Source organism: Schistocerca cancellata, chromosome 7 (genome assembly GCF_023864275.1).
Source record: "Schistocerca cancellata isolate TAMUIC-IGC-003103 chromosome 7, iqSchCanc2.1, whole genome shotgun sequence".
In the NCBI taxonomy this organism is placed as follows: Eukaryota; Metazoa; Arthropoda; class Insecta; order Orthoptera; family Acrididae; genus Schistocerca; species Schistocerca cancellata.
Genome location: NC_064632.1, coordinates 236,782,820 through 236,807,498, shown reverse-complemented (window position 1 = coordinate 236,807,498; position 24,679 = coordinate 236,782,820). Strand labels below are relative to the sequence as shown.

Genomic DNA, 24,679 nt, shown 5'->3' with positions numbered 1-24,679 from the left:
GGATTCTTTGTGAACGTCGGTAACAAATTGACACTTTCGACTGAGGCCGTGAAGTTCAGCATCCCAAGCGCGATAGGACTGATTTGGTTGTTTTTGACAATGATAAAAGACAACACGAGAGGCTACCACATGCGTTTGCTTTTGAAAATAGACAGACAGAAGGGAGCACATTTCAGCAAAGATCAAAGACGCAGGATCCTTCAAAGGAGCCAATTGCAACAACAACCGATACATTTGAGGTGAAATCCAGGAAAGGAACAGAGACTTACATGGCTGCTCGTCCGTGACATGAAATGCCAAGAAGTGCTGTCGAAGACGTTTTTCATAATCAGACCAGTCTTCCGCCGTCTCGTCGTAAGGTGGAAAAGGAGGTACAGCCAACGATGAGAAATGCCCCGCATTTGATGCCGCGATGAAATCGCGAGTCGCCGCTGTTAGAAGCGTTTGCTGTTCAAGGAGATTTTGCAAGAGCTGCTCAACAATAGCCATGGAACCCTGGGAGTCAACGGTGAAAAGGAAAAGTCCCATCCTCATCGCCAATTGTTAAATCTTCAAATTTAACACATATTTCGGACAACACAACAACACATATAAGTCACTGAGTAAGTGGACCTGTGTACAAGTTGGCATTCGATTAAACACTGAGTCTCAGTCTAGCAGCCGCTGCTCGGCTGGCCGCTTATGTGGCGCAGCTGCTGCATGGCTGGCAGACAGCACCGCACGTAGAGGACGTGCGTAATTGCGCGGCGGCACTTTGAATAATCGGCGAGTCACAACAAAGGAGCCCAGCTTTTTATACTTCGATGGTACAATCTAATAAAGTCACTTATATCTTGAGGTTTTCTATGTATCATTTATTGAATACATGTTGTTAGATTTCAAACTAACCTAATCTCTTCTTTAGGCCATCAATTGAAATCACAATACTGTGTACAAAAATGAAACTGCCAACTTGGTTATAATCCAAAAATCTTATCTTATCTTCATTTGGTGTACTTGTGAAATTAAATGTTTTTCCCCTTACTAATGCATGCTTCTTTTCAGTTGAACTTCCCATTCTGGCGCATCACGAGTCACAGTGACACAGCAGCACTGTACAATGCTTTGGACATGGGCTTCTTATGATGTGTGTCAGTGTTAATATTGATACATTTCTGTGATTGAACTTATTACAGCCATTAAAGGCTAGTAACTATGGAACTTGAATTTTAAAACAAACATTGAAACTGTATATGAATTTGTTTAAATTGTTTTTTATTTAAAATTTATGAGCTTAATGATACAGTCTCATAATTATGCATAAATAGTAAAAAGATGCCGCAATAGTCACGATTATTACTTTTGTATAAAATAGTTTTTTTATTATTAATAACAAAGTAATGTTATTGTAAAGATTGTATTGATAATTAAGTTGTACTGTGCAAATAATTTTCAGAGAAAAATTGAATATATTGAAATGTGACCTATATATGAAGACAAATTATGTACATACATTAGTGTACGGGGCGCGGTATGCTAGAACTTAAAACATATATTGAGTTCTTTCTTTTTTCTGGTGTAATTTTCCTGACCATAGATCTCAAAGAGCAAAACTTGTAAATTAAATTATAAACTTGGTGTACTGGTTCTGTAAAATTACTTTCCCCATAAAACAAAAATCAACTCTTGGAATGAAACAGAGCACAAATACTCCAAAATTATTGACTAATGCAGAAAGCTGCCACAACTAGCACTGAAAAGTACACCAAAATTGATCAAGATCCACCTTCAGTGTGAAGTTGATATGTACATGGGTGACCTTACCATTATGGAAGTCTAAGTAGATATTTAAGAATTGTGTTTTAGAAACTGTTGTAGTAGCATGAGTGTAAGAGGGAAAAAGTAAGGCAGCAGAAATCTACTCTTCAAGAAGAAGTTGGAAAAGGCTGTAGAAGAATAACCATGAGTATGAATGAATAATTATGAAAAATACAAAAAGAAGGTGAACAAAAATGTAAAAGTCATATACAGTCAGTTGACACTCTTGCTTTTCTATAAATTGCATTTTCTTCCCCAACCGAAGTCATGAGAATCTGTGTGACTCTTCAAAATTGTTTTGTGTGACTACATGATGCAGACTAAATATTTTAGTTCAATAGGTTGCATATTTCAGAAAAAAATTGGGTGTAACAATAATTGATTTGGCTCATAATGAAATCTTTGAAAGGTATTTCTGTAATTATATCCATATAACTTAATTTTTTTCCTTTATTGATAATGCAATCTTGAATATTCACCATGATTTAAACACGTGTTACATGCCATAATGGTTATTCTCCTTGCTAACAGTGTGAGCTGTGAGAATACTCACCAGTAATATTTTTGAGCAATATGCCAACTTTTAAAAAAAGGAAACCATGTTACTTTTAAATATATATCTGCTATGGGATCTGCAAGTTTTACAAATGAAGTAAGTCATTTTATGTAACAATGATAACTTCACTGTCTTTTGTGGTATTAGAGAACTACTTGTAGGATATGACTGTTCTTTTATTTTCAAATATACATCAGTCATCTAGTTGACAGCAATTGCTGTCTAAATAAACTAACAGTGGTACAAAAGAGTTTCATTGGTAGAGGATGAGGTGCTTAGCATGCTGAAAATATAGATGAACATATGAGTATATGGTGGAAGATCATCCAGCTGATCAGCCTGTCATTTAACTGTTTTGGCATGACACCCTTTGTTGTTGTTGTCTAAATGGGAATGATTTTCTTTTCCCACCAATTGTTTGAAGTCAAACTACATTATATTTTTCATTTCGTTCTTTGTCCTGTCTCCATGTACTGTTTTAATTCAATTTTTGGATGCATTTCAATACTTCTCAGACAGATACAGCTCATATATCTCAAATGTACAAACTTACTTAATGTATGTTCTAATTGTATATGAAGAAACCATTTTTCATGAACAAAATTTAAAACATTGCTTTATTTTTTGCCTTGTTATTATGCAAATCTACTTTCTGGCTTTAATATGATTTTAATACAAACCATATCAACATTGTTAGACAAACAAAAGATTACAATAATAACAGTATGTGGAAAGGAGAAAAAGTACTGTATGAAACTTAAAAAATTAATGATAAGTTGACTACACTGTTTTCAGTTGTCTTAGCAAACATTTCACACTGCTCTTACGGAAATATATGAAACTTTTACTAATCTCCAAAAGCCAGTTATCTTATAAACTGATATTTTATGGTTTGTTTGTCATCTGTCATTTAGTGCCAGTTTCCACAAAAGATTTTCTGCTTGATGTCTTACTTTGGAGCAAAAACCTGTAATTATCAAAGAAGAATGCAGCCAGTCATGACACCCTAATACAGCTATGACATTACACTTAAGCTGGACATGATTAATGTTTACATTTCATTGATTATTATCACTCTGAATGTGCTAACTTGTATGATTTTTTTCTGTTGTCAGGTTGTAGGAAGTTTTTCTCATTGTTTCTTCCTGCTGACTGTAGTGATAACAGGACTTTGCACTTTAATAAAAAAAACTATAATACAACACAATCAATTAATGGAGTTCTCATTACATTTTTTGCAAGATATTTAACAAATTCTATAAATCCCACTGAAAGGATGCAGAAATGAGTCAAAGATGTTCATTTTATTTAAGTACAATACACTAGGATGACTGAACTTCGTGAAATACTAACAAGTACCTGACATGTGTTGGAGTGCCACTCAAAGAAAGTGTCTGTCCTTAAATTCAATTGTCAGTGTAATATTTTTCCATGATTTCCAAAATAAGTGAAATGAGGAAAGTTTTGCCTATGCTTAAATTCTGTTTACTGATGTGATTTTGAATACATAATTTTTTTTTTTTTTTACTTTTCTGTCAGGTGACAATGCAAATAAAGCTGGTTTTCTGATGTGTGAGTGGGCCACGTACAATTGTCCATGCAAGAAGCTTGGATTTGCCGTATGTAGTCCACATACTTGTAGCAGTTGTCCTTGTGTTCTGTTGATGGTCACTGCAAATGCAGGTTGAACCAGAAACTGCAAACATTAGAATTCCAGTAGCATATAGGTCAGAATCATTGGGTTGTGTGGCGACAATACATCTTTTCCTGTAAATTTTCTGTTTAAAATTGTAACTTCAGTGATATTGTTCATCACCTTTTTCACTGAATACCTGGTACCATTACAAAGTTGTGGTGGATTTATGTTTCAGAAAAGAATGATATGCATGCCAATTTTCAGTGTTAAAACATGTACCAATGTGCCTTACAAATCAAGTTAATTCAAGACTTCAATCAGGTAACTGACACATCATCTCGATTCATGACAATATCGATGGGCTGATATGTTGTCACTTTGTTTTGATTTCTGAAGTTTACAGCATTGGCATCATTGTTTTTGACCACTAATAGAGCTTGTACAATGAGGCACTGATGATTTTTACAGTCCTGTATAATATTTGGGAAAACTTTGTGACTCAGTTTGTCTGTGGTTGCTACGATTTTACAGCAATGTGTTGGGAATGTGATTCTTTGACACATTTTCCCATTCCTAGTATCCAACAATTGTATTGTGAAATGTGCAGTGGATGCACATGTTGCAGTTGTACACACATATTTGTCTTCAAAATAAATTTCTGTAGATGTTGATATAAAACTGATGATTTGAGACATACATCAAGTTTGTCAGTGACTGTTGAATGCAGTATGACTGGTAGAATTTATTGAATATCACCAGACAATAAAATGAGTGTGCCACTGAAGAGCTATTCAATTCCTCTCAAAGCTTTGAGTGTATGATGAAGTACTTCTAATGCTTTTCTGCATGCCATAGGAGATTTGTTCCATATAGTGAGTTGACATGATTGGAATACTTTACCCATTCCAGAATTTTTGTTGGTACTGCATGTTGATGTCTCTACGTTGTATATTCAATGGCAGTTTCAGTGCTGAATGCACTGTTTGGCCACCATTCAAAAACATTCCAGATGATGTGACTGCCAGTGCAATATTTTTTTATGCGTGTATGATTTCCAAAATATGTGAAATGAGAAAAGTTTTGACTGTATCTGTGGGCAGAAATAAAATCTGTAATATTAGCTCATAATAGCATGCATAATTCTGTCATTGTCATTGTTCAGGAACCAGTTTCAGAAGATTGATTTGAACAAGTGTACCCAGTCCGTCATCATCAAAGTGTGTTTCTTACTTCAAATCACAATTGAAAAGGTCATTTGCAGAGCAATTCAGCACAGCCATTCTCAATTCTAGCAGTGCTTTGTTAGCGATTGCCAAACATATGTCCTCAAGCAAAATCAGTTATACCCACCTGGTCTGGACTGAACGTCCAGATTTTGATTTGTAGCCTGCAGATGCTGTAGAATATCTTCAGTCATGTAGTCTTTGTATTTTTCCCAAAGATCTTTTGAATTGGATGGGAAGCATATTGTCAATATGGTTGCAAGTAATGTGCATAGCTACTGTGGTTGAGCAGTGTTCAATGCATCAACAAGTGAAGTGTCCCAGTGTGAATTGTTTTTTTGAAGATTTAATGCTTGGCAAGCTTCATGATGAGTGGCACATACTTGACCATTTCCTGTCCTCAGTTCTTGGAATGATGTCAGTCCACGCACAATAACAGTTCAACTACAATTTCAATTTATAAAAGATAGCAAACTCTTTCTGTCATTCAATTTAAACTGCTTTTTGAACGATATTGCTCAATATTATAACTGTCTGTAGTAAAATGTAACCTACTTGTTTTTTTGAAGATTTAATGCTTGGCAAGCTTCATGATGAGTGGCACATACTTGAACATTTCCTGTCCTCAGTTCTTGGAATGATGTCAGTCCACGCACAATAACAGTTCAACTACAATTTCAATTTATAAAAGATAGCAAACTCTTTCTGTCATTCAATTTAAACTGCTTTTTGAACGATATTGCTCAATATTATAACTGTCTGTAGTAAAATGTAACCTACTTCAAGTTGCCCTCATATTATGGGGGTGATTGTTGCTGATCTTTCTCCGCTGTAATATAATTTTATAACTGAATTCATTGTGTGTGAATGAAAAAAAAGATAGCACTCTAATTATTGAAATGAGGAAGAAAAAACTTTGAAGTTCATTTCCACTATATTAATTAAAACCAGTAAAATACATTACATTTTGCAAAGAATTTTACATACTAACTGAAATCTGGCAAAGTCTAACTCCAGACTGACCCCACCAGAGACTGACCTGCATGGTCACTGCCTCACCACATTGAATAAGTTCACAACAGTTATATACACTGCATTTCATTATTGTCAATGTCACATTAATCAAATTACAATCAATAGTTTATGTTTTATGAGAGGTTTCTTATCTTTCATAATAGTGTGAATCAATAGAAATCTCTCAATATCATTGCAGTTGTGATTCTGTAACGTGTTCATATGAATTCAATTAAATGATGATTTTCAAACAATGGTTTTTCATTATATTCTAATTACATTTTAATTACTTTACAAATCCCACCACTAACATGTTACCAGTGTTTATAGCCCCATGTTTGTTGATCCTGTAGTAAGCATCTCTTCAGACATAAATAAGTATTAATGTCTCATCCCGCTGCTGTTTAACAAGCCAATAATGCTAGTAATTTTACACCATAAAATGAATAAGAGATCAAAAATAATGTAAACATGACACAAAAGTGAAAATAAAGTCTTAAATGAAGTGGAAATACTAATAGGCAAAACAACAGTTACTCAAAATGTGTAAGAAAAATACATGATTATAGAATGGAAAATGTCCCTAGTCCTGGTATTGGGCATTTCAGTATGTCCTATCCTAGGTGTTAAACCCCTCTGCCACTGCCCTCAGCCCCTTGTCAGTCTTACACATAAGAATTATGCAGAAGACTCTGCCAGGACATAAGCAGAGCAGTGCAGAACTTGTGTTAATGTTAATAATTACATAATGTATCTTAACAAATCAGCAAAGAAATGATGAACCAAAATGCATACAAATATTGTGATGAGATTGTCCAAATTTTAACATTTGCAAGCTCATTAATATAAGAGAAACTATGACAAAAATCTATGTATCATCTAATTTACATTAATGAAATTATTTGTGATTTATGCATCTTCTTGCTAAAACGACTAAATTACAAAAATTTTAATTGCCCATTTTTAAAATGAAATTTTCATATCTTTATTGTTTTGGTTGGCAGGAGAGCCAACACCGGGTTACTAGAGGAGGCCGAAAGGCACGCGTTTTAGGTCACGCAGGCTGGCGTGAGGTCTGGAACAGGACAAGGAAATTAGAATTTAGAAAAATGGACGTAGCTGGTGGAATACTTAACTTTAATCCGTTAATGAAGAACATCGGTCTTGACAGTACATGATTCACAATATCAATAGTAACTGATAATGGCGCCTTGCTAGGTCGTAGCAAATGACGTAGCTGAAGGCTATGCTAAACTATCGTCTCGGCAAATGAGAGCGTATTTTGTCAGTGAACCATCGCTAGCAAAGTCGGTTGTACATCTGGGGCGAGTGCTAGGAAGTCTCTCTAGACCTGTTGTGTGGCGGCGCTCGGTCTGCAATCACTGATAGTAGCGACACGCGGGTCCGACGTATACTAACGGACCGCGGCCGATTTAAAGACTACCACCTAGCAAGTGTGGTGTCTGGTGGTGACACCACATTTATGGCAAATAAGATTATGATATTATTCAGAAGACAGTTTATTTTGTTTGTCTGGATTCTCTGAAGTCCTTATTGTCACATTAACCACCAAGGTCCAACTTTCACCAATTGTCATATATTGGTATGTCCCATTTTCTTCGCACTTTGTAAGATACTAGACATGCTTCATTCTCAGGATATATCTGAAATAATATTAATGTTTTTTGTCACCAAAATGATTAACTTGGACATATACGTGAAAAATAAAGTTGTTTGACAATTCATACTCAGGTACTGTTATGACTGTAATTGTAAGATAAATAATAAAACTTAATCTAATTGGTTAATGTTAATCATCCTTATTTTTTTCACACAATATACTGGTGTTTAAAATTCATTGATTTTACATATCCTGATTTCTTTATGTACATATTATGCACATAATTTACAAAGTAATATGCATAATGTTGTAATGAAGATGTAATGTTAAGAACAATAATTAATGACAAACCAAATACAACATACATCCCTCTTCACGCTTTCGTTATAAATGTACCACATTCCAACAAGCCTCCCTAAACTTAAATTGCAATCAAGTTACGTTCAACATTTCTCAAAATTTTAAAAATTTATCTTTGCTCAAAGATTTGGTAAAAATGTAGGCTACATTGTTTTCTGGCACTACTATATAAATGTCTATCATTCCATTCATATAACATTCACTCAAAAAGAGTAATCCAGCAGGATCTCCAGTCACTACTCAAGTCCTTAGGCCCATCCCAGAACCTCTCCCCAGAGTCTATCTCTCTACTTACCCCTACCACTCCCCACACTCCCACCTTCTATATGCTTCCTAAAGTTCATAAACCCACCACCCAGGACACCCCATTGGGGCCGGTTACTGTGCCCTCACTGAGAGAATCTCTGCTCTCGTAGACCAACACTTCAACCTATTGCCCGGAACCTATCCTCCTATATAAAAGATACCAACCATTTCCTCGACCAACTTTCCACAGTTCCTGTCCCTTTATCACACGGTGCCCTGCTCATCACTATTGATAACACATTCCTGTACATTAACATTCCTAATGCCCATGGGCTTTCTGCTATTGAACACTACCTTTCCAGACACCCTATGGATTCCAAACCAACAACCTCCTTCGTAGTCTCCGTGACCAACTATATCCTCACCCACAATACTTCTCCTTTGAAGGCATTACCTACAAACAAATCCGTGGTATGGCTATGGGCACTCACATGGCACCATCTTATGCTAACCTATTCATGGGTCATCTAGAGCAATCCTTCCTAAAAACCAAGAATCCTAAACCCCTCATCTGGTTCAAATTCATTGATGACATCTTTGCTATCTGGATTGCAGGTGAGGACACCTTATTCACCTTCCTCCAGAACCTCAACAACTTTTCCCCCATTTGCTTCGCCTGGTCCTACTCAACCCAACAAGCCACCCTCCTAGTGTTGACCTCCACCTCAGAGATGGCTACATCAGTACCTCCATCCATATCAAACCTAATAATCACCAGCAATATCTCCACTTCGACAGCTGCCACCCATTCCATACCATGAAGTCCCTTCCGTACAGCTTAGCCACCCGTGGTCATCACATCTGCAGTGACAACCAGTTCCTCTCAAAATATACTGAGGGTCTCACTAAAGCCTTCACTGACCATAATTATCCTCCTATCCTTGTACAAAAACAAATCTCCCATGCCTTATCTTTCCAGTCTCCCACCACCTCCCAAAGTCCCACAGTCCGGCCACAGAGGAGCATTCCTCTCGTAACTCAGTACCATCCAGGACTGGAGCAACTGAATTACATTCTCTGCCAGGGGTTTTGCTTACCTCTCGTCGTGCCCTGAAATGAGAAATGTCCTGCCCCCTATCCTTCCCACCCCTTCTACCATAGTATTCTGCCGTCCCCCAAACCTACACAATATACTCATCCATCCTTACACAACCCCTGCTCCCAATACCTTACCTCATTGCTCATACCCCTGTAATAGACCTAGATGCAAGACCTTTCCCATACACCCTCCTACCACCACCTACTCCAGTCCGGTCACTAACATCACCTATCCCATCAAAGGCAGGGCTACCTGTGAAACCAGTCATGTGATTTACAAGCTAAGCTACAACCACTGTGCTGCGTTCTAAGTGGGCATAACAACCAACAAGCTGTCTGTCCGCATGAACGGCCACTGACAAACTGTGGCCAAGGAAAAAGTGGACCAACCTGTTGCTGAACACACAGCCTGTGCCATATGGATCCTTCCCAACAAAACCAGCTTTTCTGAATTGCACAGGTGGGAACTTTCCCTGCAATACATCCTATGTTCCCATAACCCCCTGGCCCCAACCTTCATTAGTCACTGTTCTCACCCATCCAGCCCCCTCCCTGTTCCCATTCCAGCATTACACAGTCGTCACTTCACCACCACACCCAGTCTAATTCCCCCTCTCCCTCCCCCCCCTCCATCTAAACTGCAACACTTCACTGTCTGCCACTCCCACCATACTATCCATCCCCCTCCCCACCCCAGCCTCCTCCTTAACCCCATCCAGTCGCCACTCCCATCATGAAATGGTGCTGCTGCTCGCAGTGTGGTTTCAGTTCTCTGAGGCTGCAGATGTGTGTGTAAGTTGCATTTGCATGAGTGTGTGTGTGCGTGGGTGTATATGTGTCTACTGCTGACAAAGGCCTTAATGGCCCAAAGCTATAATTGTGTGAATCTTTTTGTTGTGCCTATCGCGTCTCTTCATCTCCGCTATATGGTGAGTAGCAACTTACCTTCTCTGGTAGTTGCATTCCATCCTGGATTTTTCATTGTTTGATTTTCACTCAGAACTAGGTAATGTACTTCAGAGTACTTTGAATTTTGAGTAAAGTTAATGGCATTTCCAACGGAGTACTAAAAGCATGTTACCAACAAAAAAGTGGGATTCTTAGTCACATATGTAGTAGCTCACTGAAACAGGGCATTTTTCCAGGTAGACTGAAATACACTACTGTTAACCATTGCATAAAAAGGGGATAGATCTGATGCTAACAACTACTGCCCAGTCTCACTTCTCACAGCTTTATCCAAAATTCTTGAAAAAGTAATATATTCAAGAATAGCATCACATATTTGTAAAAATGAAGTACTAACAAAGTGTCAATTTGGTTTTCAGAAAGGCTTTTCAACAGAAAATGCTACACATGCTCTCAATGATCAAATATTAAATACATTGAATAACCGAACATCACCCTTTGGGATATTTTGTGATCTCTCAAAGGCTTTTGATTGTGTGAATCATGAAATTCTTCTAGATAAGCTTAAGTAATGTGATACGACTGGGACAGTGCACAAATGGTTTAATTCGTACTTAACTGGAAGACTTCAGAAGGTTGAAATTAACAGTACAAATAGTCCGCAAAAATCAACAGAGTTCTCTAACTGGGGAGGTATCAAGAATGATGTCCCACAAGGTTCAGTCTTGGGTCCCTTATAGTTCTTAATATATATTAATGGCTTGCCACTCTATATTCATGAAGATGCAAAGTTAGTTCATTTTGCTGATGATACAAGTATAGTAATCACACCCAAGAAGCAAGAATCAGCTGAGGAAATTGCAAATTATGTCTTCCAGAAAATTATTAAGTGGTTCTCTGCAAATGGACTATCACTAAATTTTGACAAAACACAGTTTATACAATACCGTACAGTAGATTATGAGTGGAAGTCTGTTGCTAAGGTAGAACACTCAAAATTTCTGGGTGTGTGCATTGATGAGAAAAAGCAAATTGGAAGAAACACATCGATGATCTGCTGAAACGGTTAGGTTCAGCTTCTTATGCTATTAGGGTTATTGTGAATTTTGGTGATAAATGTATCAGTAAATTAGCCTACTATGCCTATTTTAATTCATTACTTTCATGTGCCATCACATTTTGGGGCAATTTGTCATTAAGAGAGATAGCATTCATTGCACAAAAGGGTGTAATCAGAATAATAGCTGGAGCCCACCAAGATCACCTTGCTTCATTTATTGAAGGAACTTGGGATATTCACATTACCTTTGCGATACATATATTCACTTATGAAATTTGTCATTAATAACCCATACCAATTCAAAAATAACAGCAAAGTGCACATCTACAACACTAAAAGAAAGGATGATATTCACTATTCTGGATTAAAACTCACTTGGCACAGAATGGGGTGAATTATGCTGTATCAAAAATCTTTGATCAATTTCCTAAACAGTATTAAAAGTCTGACCAACATTAAAAAGCAAATTAAAAGAATTTTTGAATGACAACTCCTTCTACTCAGTACATGAATTCTTAGACATGAAGTAGTAACTGTAAAAAAAAATAATGTAATTAATTATTTTGTGTAAAGAAAACTTATTTTAAAGTGACACATTCCATATCATTACAAAATGTCGTATTCATTATCTTTGGAACAAGGATTAATGTAATGTAAATCTAGAAATACTGACTGCCCTTGAGTTGTTTCCATTATGGGTTCATCACACTTTGCACAAAAAATATTCAAAATATCTAGAATGAACTTAATCTCAGTGACAACTTCTGAAAATGCAACATACTAAAAAAAGTAGAAGATATTGTATTATATTATTACATTAATTTACATTTACATAGAAGATTTTGTAACACTTCATTGTTTCTTAGCTTTACAACAACGGAAAATCCAGGATGGAGTAATGACAGCATTATGAAAAGGTTAGACTGCCAGTCACCATATAGTGGAAATGTTAAGTCGCAGACAGGCACAACAAACAGACTGTTAAACAAGTGAGCTTTCGGCCGAAAGGCCTTCCCTATAAAGTAGACAGTGCACAAAACACACACACACACACACGCGCGCGCGCGCGCACACACACACACACACACACACACACACACACACACACACACACACATTCATGCAATCACGATTCAGACACACATGACCACTGTCTCGGACTGCCGAGGCCACAACTCAACATCTCCACTATATGGCGAGTAGCAATCTATCCTTTTCATAATATTGTCTTTCTTAGATTTCTAAACTATTACATTTCCAAATAATTTAATTATATAACCTGATGTGAACTTACAATCTATATTATCACCTGCCCAATCTGCATGTACAAAACTATCAAAGAATCAGCATTTTCAGTCCTTCCATATTTTAACTTCAAACCTTTTGTTTGATACAAATATTTCAGTACTCACCATACTTCACAGTTAGTGAGCAGCTGACATAATACTACAGCACTTGCAGGAAATGAATATGTGCAGCGGACATAATATTACATCACACCAGTTACAATGAGTTTCCACAGTTTTGAACATATTTTTATGGCTCTCAGATTATCGGTTAGATCCACAGGCTTCTTAGATGACAGTAGTGGTATCATTCTTTGATTCATCATTTTTTTAAACTTTATTGTTGTCTCTTGCTTTGTATGCATTAGTTGTCATTCCAGTTATTTCTGTTATGTGTGCTTTTCTGTTGATTTTGTATTCAAAATGTGCAGGGAAGAGGAGAAACATTTGGAGAAAATGATTTACAAAGTCCTTCATGAGTCTACAGATGATGAAAATGAAGTATCTCATGACGATTGAGATTACAGATCATCTGAAAATTTTAATAATTCTATATATTTTGAAGATGAGTTGCTACACATGTTTATCATAGCATTTTCACAGATTGTGTTATTATGATGGATTCTCCTTCAGCTACATCAGTAAATGTAAATGAGCATAAGAGGCCAATGAACATATTGTTGGACTGTGTACTTTTCCACGTTTCAATTTACATCACACTGTACACCACTATGAACACAAGATTTTGCTTTGATCTTGAGTTTCACGTGTTTCTTTAGATGTAATTTGACTGTAAAAGAATTATAAACAGGAAGATCACATGCTTACTTAAAAACTTAAATACTAGAATTCCCTTTCAATTTTTTTCTGTGATGATTACTGTATTTGAAGTTTCATCTACATATTCAAGATTCAACATAAACATTACCAAAGTATGTTTATTTAAAGCAGAAATTTTAATAAACCTGAAAGCTTGTACATATATATATATATATATATATATATATATATATATATATAAAAAAGTGCCAGTCCACATGTAATGGAAGCTGCCTACAAGACCAGCACCATTAAGTGCTCATGTGAGTACCATTGTAACAATTTTGAAATATAACCATATAGTTCACTCTGTAACTCATATCTGGCATTGTTCCTGAGTTATATATACAGGAGAGGACGTATCAAGTTCCTGTACTTAATGTCATGACTTACATATTGTACTGGTTGTAATTTCAAATTAACGTCCATAGATGTACTGTCCAACTTTGAATGTTCAATCTGATATTTCTTAGATAGAGATTCAGTATAGCTTCCTTGACTAAAAATCATTACATTCTTTTTATAATTATAGTCACATTGGTAGCACTAAGTGTCTACAGCTGGATGACTTGTCTGGAACAGCAGTAATTTTGTTTACAGGGCACTTCATAGACTTACGATTAAAAATTAGAGAAAAATTTGAGGTAACTGAACATCATCACTTTCATACTAATTGAACAATTTAGGCAGCACATGCCACTTGCTGGTGTACTGCAGCATCTAAAGGTGTGAACGAACTGCCTGATTACAACCCATAAACAGCGAAAATTGTACATCAGTCACCTCTGTGATTGCACCAGTCTGCCGTGAGTATAAAAATCCATACAGTAGTTCCTGAGAAGAGCCTCCACATGCAGATAGAAAAAGACATGGCGGGGAACTGTAATTACTTATAATTCAGCCAATTTGCACCAGATATTTATAAATTATGCATATAAATCTTCCTTATGCATTAATGTATCTATTATTGAAAATGTTATCAAAATCCCTACAGTAGTTCCTGAGGTTAGTTTTCATACACAGACAGAAAAAGGCAGTGGAGGACTTTAAATTATAACATGTTCAAAAAGATAATGTATGTGTTCATGTATAGATTCTGATAATAATAATTTCATGTTACTCAATGTCCTGGTGCAAGTCTTTCAAATGAATGATACTTCAGCAACATGCATCCCCTTAGACAGTTATCTAACTAAGAAAAGGTGATCCACTACATGGAATTCAAAACACATTTCGTTTCTGGCAAACCTGCACTTAATTGGGAGATGACTGTTGGATTAAAAAACAGAGATAAAAATCCATGATATGATAGAGATTGGACCCTGCAACCTTTTGGTTACCAGGCCCATACTTTACATCTAGAGCATCAAACTAGACTTTGATTTAGGTGTAGGAAAATTAGAGCGGGTGTTTAACATGGAATCTGAACCATGTTTTGCTTGTGGCAAATGTCCATATCATTGACAGGTGAATACCATCTTCAAAAACAGTAAAAAATCAGTGGTCTGCCTAGGTTTTGATCCAGTGACCTTTCACGTTTGAGGCACATGCTAGATCACTGGATTCTGCTCAAGATTTGTTACTCTCTGGGGAATCATTGTATTTATTAGCCACAACAGTATCAATATATCTAGAGTAATTCCCGAGAGTAGCCTATACAGACAGAAGTGAGCAGGCAACTTCAATTTACATATAGAGAGAAGATATTTACCCTAAGATGAATGTTTATTTCACCTAAGCATTTCATTTGAATTTGATTGAATTACAGATTCTTGATTTTTTGTACTTTACCTTTACTTTTCCCACAAATTAGTAAATCATCAACAAACACGGTTATATAGACCAAATAATCATCAGTGTTCAGTATAAAGCCAATAATTATATTTACTTCTTTTAAAACCTAGACTTTTAAAAACATCCAGCAAACATACCATGCGCTAGGACTTTCTCTTGAAACATGTAACCCTTAAATAACTTACAAACTCTATTTCATCCATGTATCCTAGAGGTTGCTTTACATAAATTTCTGAGAAAACTTTACCATCTGGAAATGCTATCTGTACATCCATTTGGTCTACAATGAAACTTTTTGACAACAGTATACAATAAAAGTTTGAATGTTTGCATCATAACAACTGGTGAACGAATATCATCCACAATTTCATTTTGTTGAAAACCCATAGAACTAATCTTGTTCTATAAATGTTACATTATTTTCTTGTAAAAACTCGCTTTACAACAGGGACATTTACATTCACTGGTTTCATTACTAGATCTCACGTTTTATTTGTATTTAAGTGTTCACTTCCCTTCTCCATTGTTTGTATGCAAACTTTTGACTCATTATTATCCATCACCTCTTCAAAGTTTTGTGAACTGTCAGCACTACAAAAGTTTACATAAATGAAGTTATTATGGCTTAATCATTGAATCTATTAGGCCCTCAATGTGCTGTAGTTGACCTTCTAAACTCATATTCTTGCCCTTTTTTATGATTGCTTCACCACCCTTCAATACCCTTTCTTTCCATCTGCTCATTTACAGATTCATTGTCTACACTTTTGCACTCACAATCACTCAAATGTTCTCTCTCTGAATCAGAGTCCTGCAGATCAAGGCACCTGATCTCCGCTTCCAAAATATCAACACGTTTGGCAATGATAACTTTACTGTTAATCAATACTCTATCCAACTCCACTGTAGCTTATTAAAATTTCCAAGTCTGCTTTACAATCCCATCTTGACTTTCTCAATTGTTTTGGTACAAGTACAGAAATTCTACTTCCATACAACTTAACATGTTTAACATTAAGTTTGACCAAACAACATCTCATAAGGAGTTTTCATTTCAATAGTACGCAGCTGCACAAACTATTTCTGGTCAGAATCTTCTATCTACTCTTGCTTCAGCTAACAGGCATTAACACATATCCATAATCAGCCTGTTGTATCTTTCAGGTGTGCCATTTAATTCATGTACACAGGGAGGATAGGCATTTAAAAAATGATTCCTTTTTAGTGTATAAATTGATAAAAACCTGAATTTAAATATTCCTTCCCATTTCATAGCTCAGTTCCTTAACAGTTTTACCAAGTAAATTTTTTAGTTTCATTAATATATTCCATAAAACAATCATGAACTTGATTTTTAGATTTGATGGTGTACACCCCCCATCCATCCACACACACACACACACACACACACACACACACACATACACACACACACACTGGACCAGGACTTGAACCTGGATTCTCCACTTCTTGTGAACAGTGAACTTGACTGCCTCAGCCATCTGGACACGCTTCCCATCCAATTTAAATCCCCGAGTGCCTCTCACCACTGATGACATGGCCCCATTCATTTTGCCAATAAGTCACAGCCTCATTGTGTTCCAACAAGAGGACAAACAACAGGATTCATCCACACTGAAATAGTCATCCTGCTTCAGAAGGCACACCTGTACATATACACATGTGGTGTCTTTTCTTTCAGACATGTCTGAAAGAACAGATACCCTTGATTGACTTAAGAAGCTTTTTTCATGTTCATAACTAAAGGGAAATATGTATGACTTAGCTGATATGGCTGTTGAAATAATTCCACAACTGCAGCTGAAAATTTGTAACTGGACCAGGCCTTGTACCTGGATCCTCTCTTCCTGAACAGCTGCATTGACTACTGGAACCATCTGGACATGCTTCCCACCCAAACCAAAGCCCCAATTGCTGCTCACCACTGATGTTAAGACTTTGTTCATTTTACCTGTTGCTTGCAGCCTTATCATATTCCCTCAAGGGGATAAACAGTTGTATGCATCCACACTGATATAGTCATATTGCCCATTGAGGCATATCTGTACAATTATATGTATGGTGTCTAGTCTTTCAGGCATGTGCAAAGGAACACACACAAACGTGTTATACATACATAGCAGAGAGAGAGAGAGAGAGAGAGAGAGAGAGAGCACATGCATGTGTGTGCGCGTGCATGCATGCATGTGTATGTGTGTCCCGGCTCTCCATCCAAACCCAAGGGTCAATTTAAGCAATTTTAGCACAGAAACACAGGCCTCACAAATATCAGCACTGTGGACTGTAAAACCTCCTATCTCCAATAGGTGCAGGGATATAGGTAAAAACGAGTTTTTTCCAGTCCCTGGCATATAGGCTGCCATGGGAACAGTATGACCTGCCTCACTGACCTGGTTTGCAGTGCAGCTGACACATCAGGATCAAGGAACTGTTTTCATACCCCTGACGTGTAGGCTGCCCAGCATGAAGGGCATGTTGTGACGGTAGTATTGGCCTGTTCTATAGACTTTTCTGCAGGGGCTATATGTGTGGCTGGACATGCCCAGGGAAAGTTTGAGATGGATAGAGGTGGGGAGGTACATGGAGAGGGGACAAAAGGGCATGGATCATGACAATAGGGGCAGGGGAGCATGAACAGAGAGAGGGGATAAGTGGAGGGATATTGGACAGGGAGAAGAAGGGGAGGGACAGAGAGAGGAGAGAAACAGGGGAGGAACAGAGAGAAAGGTGTCAAAAAGGGGACAGAGAGAATAGGAGGAGGAGAAAATTGTTAGAGGGGGAAGAGGATATCAGTGGGAGGAAGAGATGGAAGAGATGAATAGGGTGAGATGGGGAGGAGATGGTGTAGGGATAGGGGGGCAGGAGGAGATGGATAGAGAGCAGGGGAGAACAGGACAGACAAAGAGGTGAGGAGGATAAGGAGGAGGAGGAGGAGGAGGAGGAGGAGGAGGAGGAGATGGACAGAGAGTGATGGGGAAGAAGCATTGATGGATAGAGAGAGGAGGGAAAAGGAGATGAACAGAGAAACATGGGAGGGAAGAGGAGATGGACAGAGAGAGGAGGCAGGAGGAGAAGGGCAGGGAGGTGGGGAGGAAGAGAGAGAGAGGGGGGGGAGGAGATGGTGGGTGGAAAGACGGGAGGAGGTGTAAAGGATATGGAGAAAGGGAGAGGTTATGGAGAAGGAGATGATGGACAAGTAGATGTAGGAGCATGAGGTGGAGAGAGATGGGGAAGGTTGTGGTGAACACAGAGAGGGAAGGAGATGTGTGCAATATATGAGGTGAGTCCATAAAATAAGGTCTCCAATTTTTTCCCACATAGAAAACACGTTTATTGACAATGTATGTTACATTGATGGGAAGGCTGGACTTTCAACTATTTTTCAATGTAACCACCATTGTGATCAAGGCCCATTGGCATTTGCTATGGCAATTTTTATATCCCTTATGACTGAACTCTCCCATCACAGTGCACAGGTATCACATGACCTCATTTCTCTACTCATTACCTGGACATGCGTTCCATCCTGGTGTGACTTCAACTCAGGAAACAGATGAAAATCACTAGGTGCTAAGTATGGGCAGTAGGGGGAGATGAGTGAGGACACCTCATCCAAACTGGGCCAAGAGAATGGATGTTGCATGTGCAGTAGAGGGACCAACATTGTCATGATGAAAATGCATCCCTTTGTCAGCATTCCCCTCCTTCAATTTTGAACAGCACGAGAAAGTTGTTTTAAAGTCTCTCGGTAGCAAGCAACATTTATTGTTGTGCTGGTAGGCATAAACTTGCACAACAAAACATCTTTTCTGTCCCAGAAAACATTGGCAGTACTTTACTAGTAAACAATGTTTGTTTGGACTTCCACGACTTTGGCGAATCCGAAAGCCACCACTGACAAGACTTTTCCTTAGTTTCAGGTCTCATGTGGTGTACCCATGTTTCACCACCAGTGAAAATTTGATCCAAGAATTCCTTGCCATATTCTGCATAGTGCCTCAGGACTCTGCGAGCTGCTTCAACACATTACCATTTGTAGTTTTTGGGGAGCATTTTGGGTATCCACCTTGCACAAGCCTTGCAATAATTTAAGTGTTTGGTCAAAATCTTGTCAACCATACTCTCACTGACTTCATGGATTTGTAATACTACTCATGAACTGTCACAAGCTGATCTTGAAGCATGTTTTTCTTCACTTTTGCAATTGCTTTGGCTGAAACTGAAGGCCGACCAAATCGCCGTTCATCATGGACATTTGTCCTTGAATCCTCTGACGCACTTTCGCATGTTTTTGACGTCCATATACTATGGTCCATAGACTTCACATAACTGAAGATGAATGTCAGTGGCAGTTGTGCTCTTTGGACTTAAAAAACGGATCACTGCACACAAGCTGCACCTGGCAACAGAAGTGAAGGGGTGTTCCGTCATGACTGGCTGCCCAGTGAAGACTGAGCATTGCAGTGGGATGGTGGGGATTGAGGAGGTAGCCAAGCCACACACTAGTGTTGCCAGATCTCATGTAAAAACGTCCCTCATTGCTACGGCAGACTTTATTTTCATGGACATTTCTCATATGTGTCGAACATTTCCACGAACAAAGCCATGGGGTGGTGTGTGTGTGTGTGCGCGCGCGCGGGTTTGTGTGTGTGTGTGTGTGTGTGTGTGTGTGTGTGTGTGTGAGAGAGAGAGAGAGAGAGATAGAGAGAGAGATCTCCCAATTTCAACCAAATCTGGCCAGAAACAGTAAGCCTTACAAGTATCAGCACTTGGGAGATAATGGCAATTCCCCCACCCCCACCCATTTCCGGGCATATAGCCTGCATGACAAACATAAAAAGTATCAGCTGCCTGTCTGACCTGTTTTGCAGGACAGCTGATTTGTCGGGGGCAAGAAACTGTTTTCCAGCCTCCAACATGTAGTCTGCCAGTGTGACAGGTGTGTTGTGTTGGAGTAGTATCAGCCTGGTTGGAAGGATGGGTAGGGAGAGAGGGAGGCAGGCAGGAGGGAATGGATGGAGAGAAGGGGGAAGGAGGGTAAGGACAGAGGCAGGGTGAGGAGTGGGATAGAAGGTGGGGGAGGAAGAGACAGACAGGGAGAGTGGAGGAGGAGAATTTGGACACTATGGAGAAGGGGCAGAGGAAATGGACAACGAGTGGGGTGAGGAGGAGATGGACAGAGAGGGGGGAGAAGGAGATGTACAGAAAGAAGGGGAAGAGGAGATGGTCAGAGAGGGAGAAACAGTTGATGAAGAGGCAGAGGCAGAAGGGAGGAGGTGATGGACAGAGGTGGGAGGATGAGGTGGACAGAGTGATGGAGGAAGAGGTGGAAACAGGGAGGAGGGAGGAGGTATGCGACATATTGTGACCAACACATATGCAGGAAAAGCCAGGGGAAAAGGCAAGTATATATATAAAGCAGCAGTATGTATAAGTGTCCTCCTCCAAATTTGGTGAACTTAATGAGTATTATCAACCTCGTAGCTCTAATTGGAGATACAGTGTAAAAGTGTTTTTTTCAGCCCCTGCTGTACAGGCTGACCTTAAGAACAGGAGTGTTGTCTGGGAATAGCTTTGCCCTGCCTTATCAACTTGCTTGGAAGGGAAGCCTAAATATCAGGGGCCTCTGACATGTAGGATGCCCTACATGAGAGCACTGTTGTGTTAGAGTAATATCAGCATGCCTTATTGATCTGCTTTGCAGGACAGCCTACACATCAGGGGCAAGAAAATGCTTTATAGACTAGTGGAAGATTGCCTTGTAGGGGATACATGTGTGAATGAGCTAGGCTGGGGGAAGAGTGAGATGGATAGAAGAGGGGATGGGCCAAGAGAGGGGGCAGAAGTGAATACACAGGGAGAGAGGAGGGGGAGGAAGAGATTGTAATGGAACCCTGTCCTGCCTATAAATGAAAAATTGTTAAATAACTGACATAACAAAAGTACAGTCACAATTTGTTACTGCTTGCCAGATATAGAATTGATTAAGATCAATTACAAGACATGGGTCCAAGATCTAATTCATTAAATCTGCTTATTGTGAAAATTCAGTAGTTGAAAACAATACTCATCTTTCTGTTTGTCTCTATGGATATTGTTGTTGTTGGTTATTATATTGTTGCTCATTATATCGAAAATAAATGGAATATGATTTCATCGATAAGGTCCTGGACCTTGGAAGAGTTTAAGAATAATGAGTTATCTTCCTCCTGGTCTCAATGTTGTGGTGCAATTCCTTCATTCAGTAGAGTTGTCAATAATGTAGATGAGTTGTGCTCTCAAAATGACATATTTCAGGTATAAATACAGCTCCTTTAAAATTTGAGGTGTGGATAGGTCATATCGACCATAGACTACATTAATCTTTGGGACTCAAGTCTCTCATCCGAGCCACCACGTTAAGTCAGTCTCTTCTTATACCTTGTACTGTGTGCAAGTGTATGATAATTGTTAAATATATGTATGTGCAGATATTAGTGGGGAAGCTTATTCCATATACTGCTATTCTTATCCTGTTCCCATAATAGTGACCCTAAAGTTTCTACATCTTCCACGACTTCCGCGCCGGACGTTGTAAATCAACAGGTTACGCGCACGCCACCATGACCACCTCACCCAATGCTTTGTTCAAAGATTTGGAAGCCCAAGTATGACCATCAGGCCCCTTCAATCCTTTGCCAATGGCTGGCTCTCCATTACTCCATAGTGATTCGCAGTCTCCAACCACGTTAACCTCAAACTTTCTTGTTCTACAACGGTCGAGTGCTACACTGTTAACTCAAACACTAGTTGGCACAACTTCTCCTGCTTACCGGCCATCTGCTGGCAGAGGGAGGGCTTGCTCCACCTCCACGCCTTCTACATCGCCTGATAGTATCTGCTCACTCTCTCCACCGTCCGAGCACTCCGGGATCACCCACGCACCATACGTGCCAGTATAGATGCCGTAACAAATCAATGACGACAAGCCTCCTCTGCTGCCGCAGTCACCACCACAACCGCATCTGGCTCATCCGTACTGCTGGTACCACAAGATTTTCGGCGATAATGCCAAGAAGTGCCAATTACCTTGCCAGCACCCAAACGCCGACCTGTCGCCGGACTGTGCTCGCCAACATGTGAAGTATGAAGTGGATAATATTCAGAACTGTGTACGTATCAATTGATCGTATAATGTTCAAAGCGATCTACATTCACAAATGTACTTTGACTTTCAACAGGCTGCAACAACAGTTATGTCGTGCCATGTGCAATGCCGCAAAACGCACCCGGCCACTATCATATGCGATCTGTTCTGGTTTTGCCTCATTTTCAAACTAACGATGGACATTTTCATGGGCAAAATTCTCCTTGCTCACCCGCCAGACCAGTTGCTCAACTTCTTGACCACTTGGGTTCGAGTACATCTTTCGGCGTTTCGCCTTCCAGGGGTGTCTTACCACACCGTAGTGATCTTCCACAATTCCACCGGTGATTTATAGTCTGACCCCATGGGGCATGTTTTCAACGTGTGCAGAGAATTCACACTTTTGTCACACGAGTTACAAACCCCCCCTGCCCCCCCCCCCCCCCTACTCTCGGGGGGCCCCGCTTCCAACCGCTCAGCTGCTCGCCTCTCCCACAGCTCCGTTTTTGTCTGCCACGCCGGCCTTCCGGCAGCAAATTAATGAACTTTTCGAGGCAGGTATCCTGCAACCATCAGACAGCAACTGGTCTTCACCGATCCAAATGGTTCAAATGGCTCTGAGCACTATGCGACTTAACTTCTGAGGTCATCAGTCGCCTAGAACTTAGAACTAATTAAACCTAACTAGCCTAAGGACATCACACACATCCATGCCCGAGGAAGGATTCAAACCTGCGACCGTAGCGGTCGCTCGGTTCCAGACTGTAGCGCCTAGAACCGCACAGCCACTCCGGCTGGCTTTCACTGATCCACCTCGTCCTCAAATATGACTGTTCTTCCTGAATGTGCGGCAACTACAGATGTTTAAACGCTTGTAATGTCATGGACAATTACCCCGTGCCTAACATAAATGGTTTCATTCATATGTTACCGGATGCTGTAATCTTCAGCGTTATTGACAGTAAACGTGCCTACCACCAGATTCCTGTAGCGCCAGATGACATCCCTAAAACAGCTATTATCATGCCGCTTCGTTTGTTCCAATACAACTTCATGCCATTTGGCCTAAAAAATGGGACACAAATGTGGCAGTGTTTCATTGACTCCATCTTATGACAGTTCGAGTTTTGCTTCGCATATCTGAACAACATACTCATTTTCAACAAGTCAGCTGAGGAACATGAAAATCATTTATCCATGGTCCTCCAGACCTTGAACTCCAACGGTCAACAAAGAAAAATTCCAGTTGCATCAGCCTTCTGTCACTTTTTTGGGTTACACAGTCTCCACCGATGGTATACAGCCTCCCAAATCTCGTGTGCACACAATCACTTCACTGCAGCCCCCAGCTACTTACAAAGAACTCCGACATTTCTTGGGCACAATAAATTACTACCGTCGTCACCTGCCTTCTGCCGCTGCCGTGCAGGCCCCGCTGACAGACTCACTGTCGGGTAAACAGACTTCAGGACTCAAATCCGTTCGCTGAACTGCACCTATGCTGGAGGGTTTCAGTGTTCTTTAGCTCATGCCGTGACACTCGCCCACCCCGACCCCTTGCCCGAGTTGTTCATCACTACAGATGCCAGTGACATCGCAGTGGGAGTGGTACTACAGCAATGCAAGACACAGTCTTCATTTCTTCTCTAAAAAACTATCAACAGCTCAGAAGTAATACTCTGCTTTTGATAGAGAACTCCTTGTGGTCTACAAGGCCGTCAAACACTTACGCCCCGAGTGGAGGGTTACTCGTTCTTCATCCTCATGGATCACAAACCACTCGCAGATGCTTTCTGCACCCCCCCCCCCCCCCCACCCCACCGAGGACCCTCTCCCTTAGCGTTTCCGTCACTTTTTGATCTAGTCTCCCAATTCACAACTTTTTTTTTTTTTTTGCGGATCAATACTATTTCACACATCATTGACTTATCCAACCTGGCCACCCTACATGCCTCCGATGAGGAATATCAAACTCTCCTCATGGACCCTCAAACATCCCTTGTGTTTACCAATGTTAAATTCCCCTTACGCCCCTTATTCCCACCCCGCCTGCACCGGCAGGCCTTCAATGCCCTGCATAACCTTGTTCACCCTGGCATCTGCGCAACTAAAT

The 24,679-nt window shown here is 39.5% G+C and overlaps 1 protein-coding gene across 1 annotated transcript in view; it reads left to right on the top strand.

Annotated features, from left to right (window-relative positions):
• Positions 1–2,643, top strand: part of LOC126091887 (eyes absent homolog 2) — a 43,854-nt gene extending 41,211 nt beyond the window's left edge. Inside the window, exon 12 of the mRNA XM_049907182.1 lies at positions 1,045–2,643. Coding sequence (XP_049763139.1) covers positions 1,045–1,125 — 81 coding nt within the window. The 3' untranslated portion in view covers positions 1,126–2,643. The remainder of the gene's footprint in view (positions 1–1,044) is intronic.
• Positions 2,644–24,679: the final 22,036 nt, after the last annotated feature.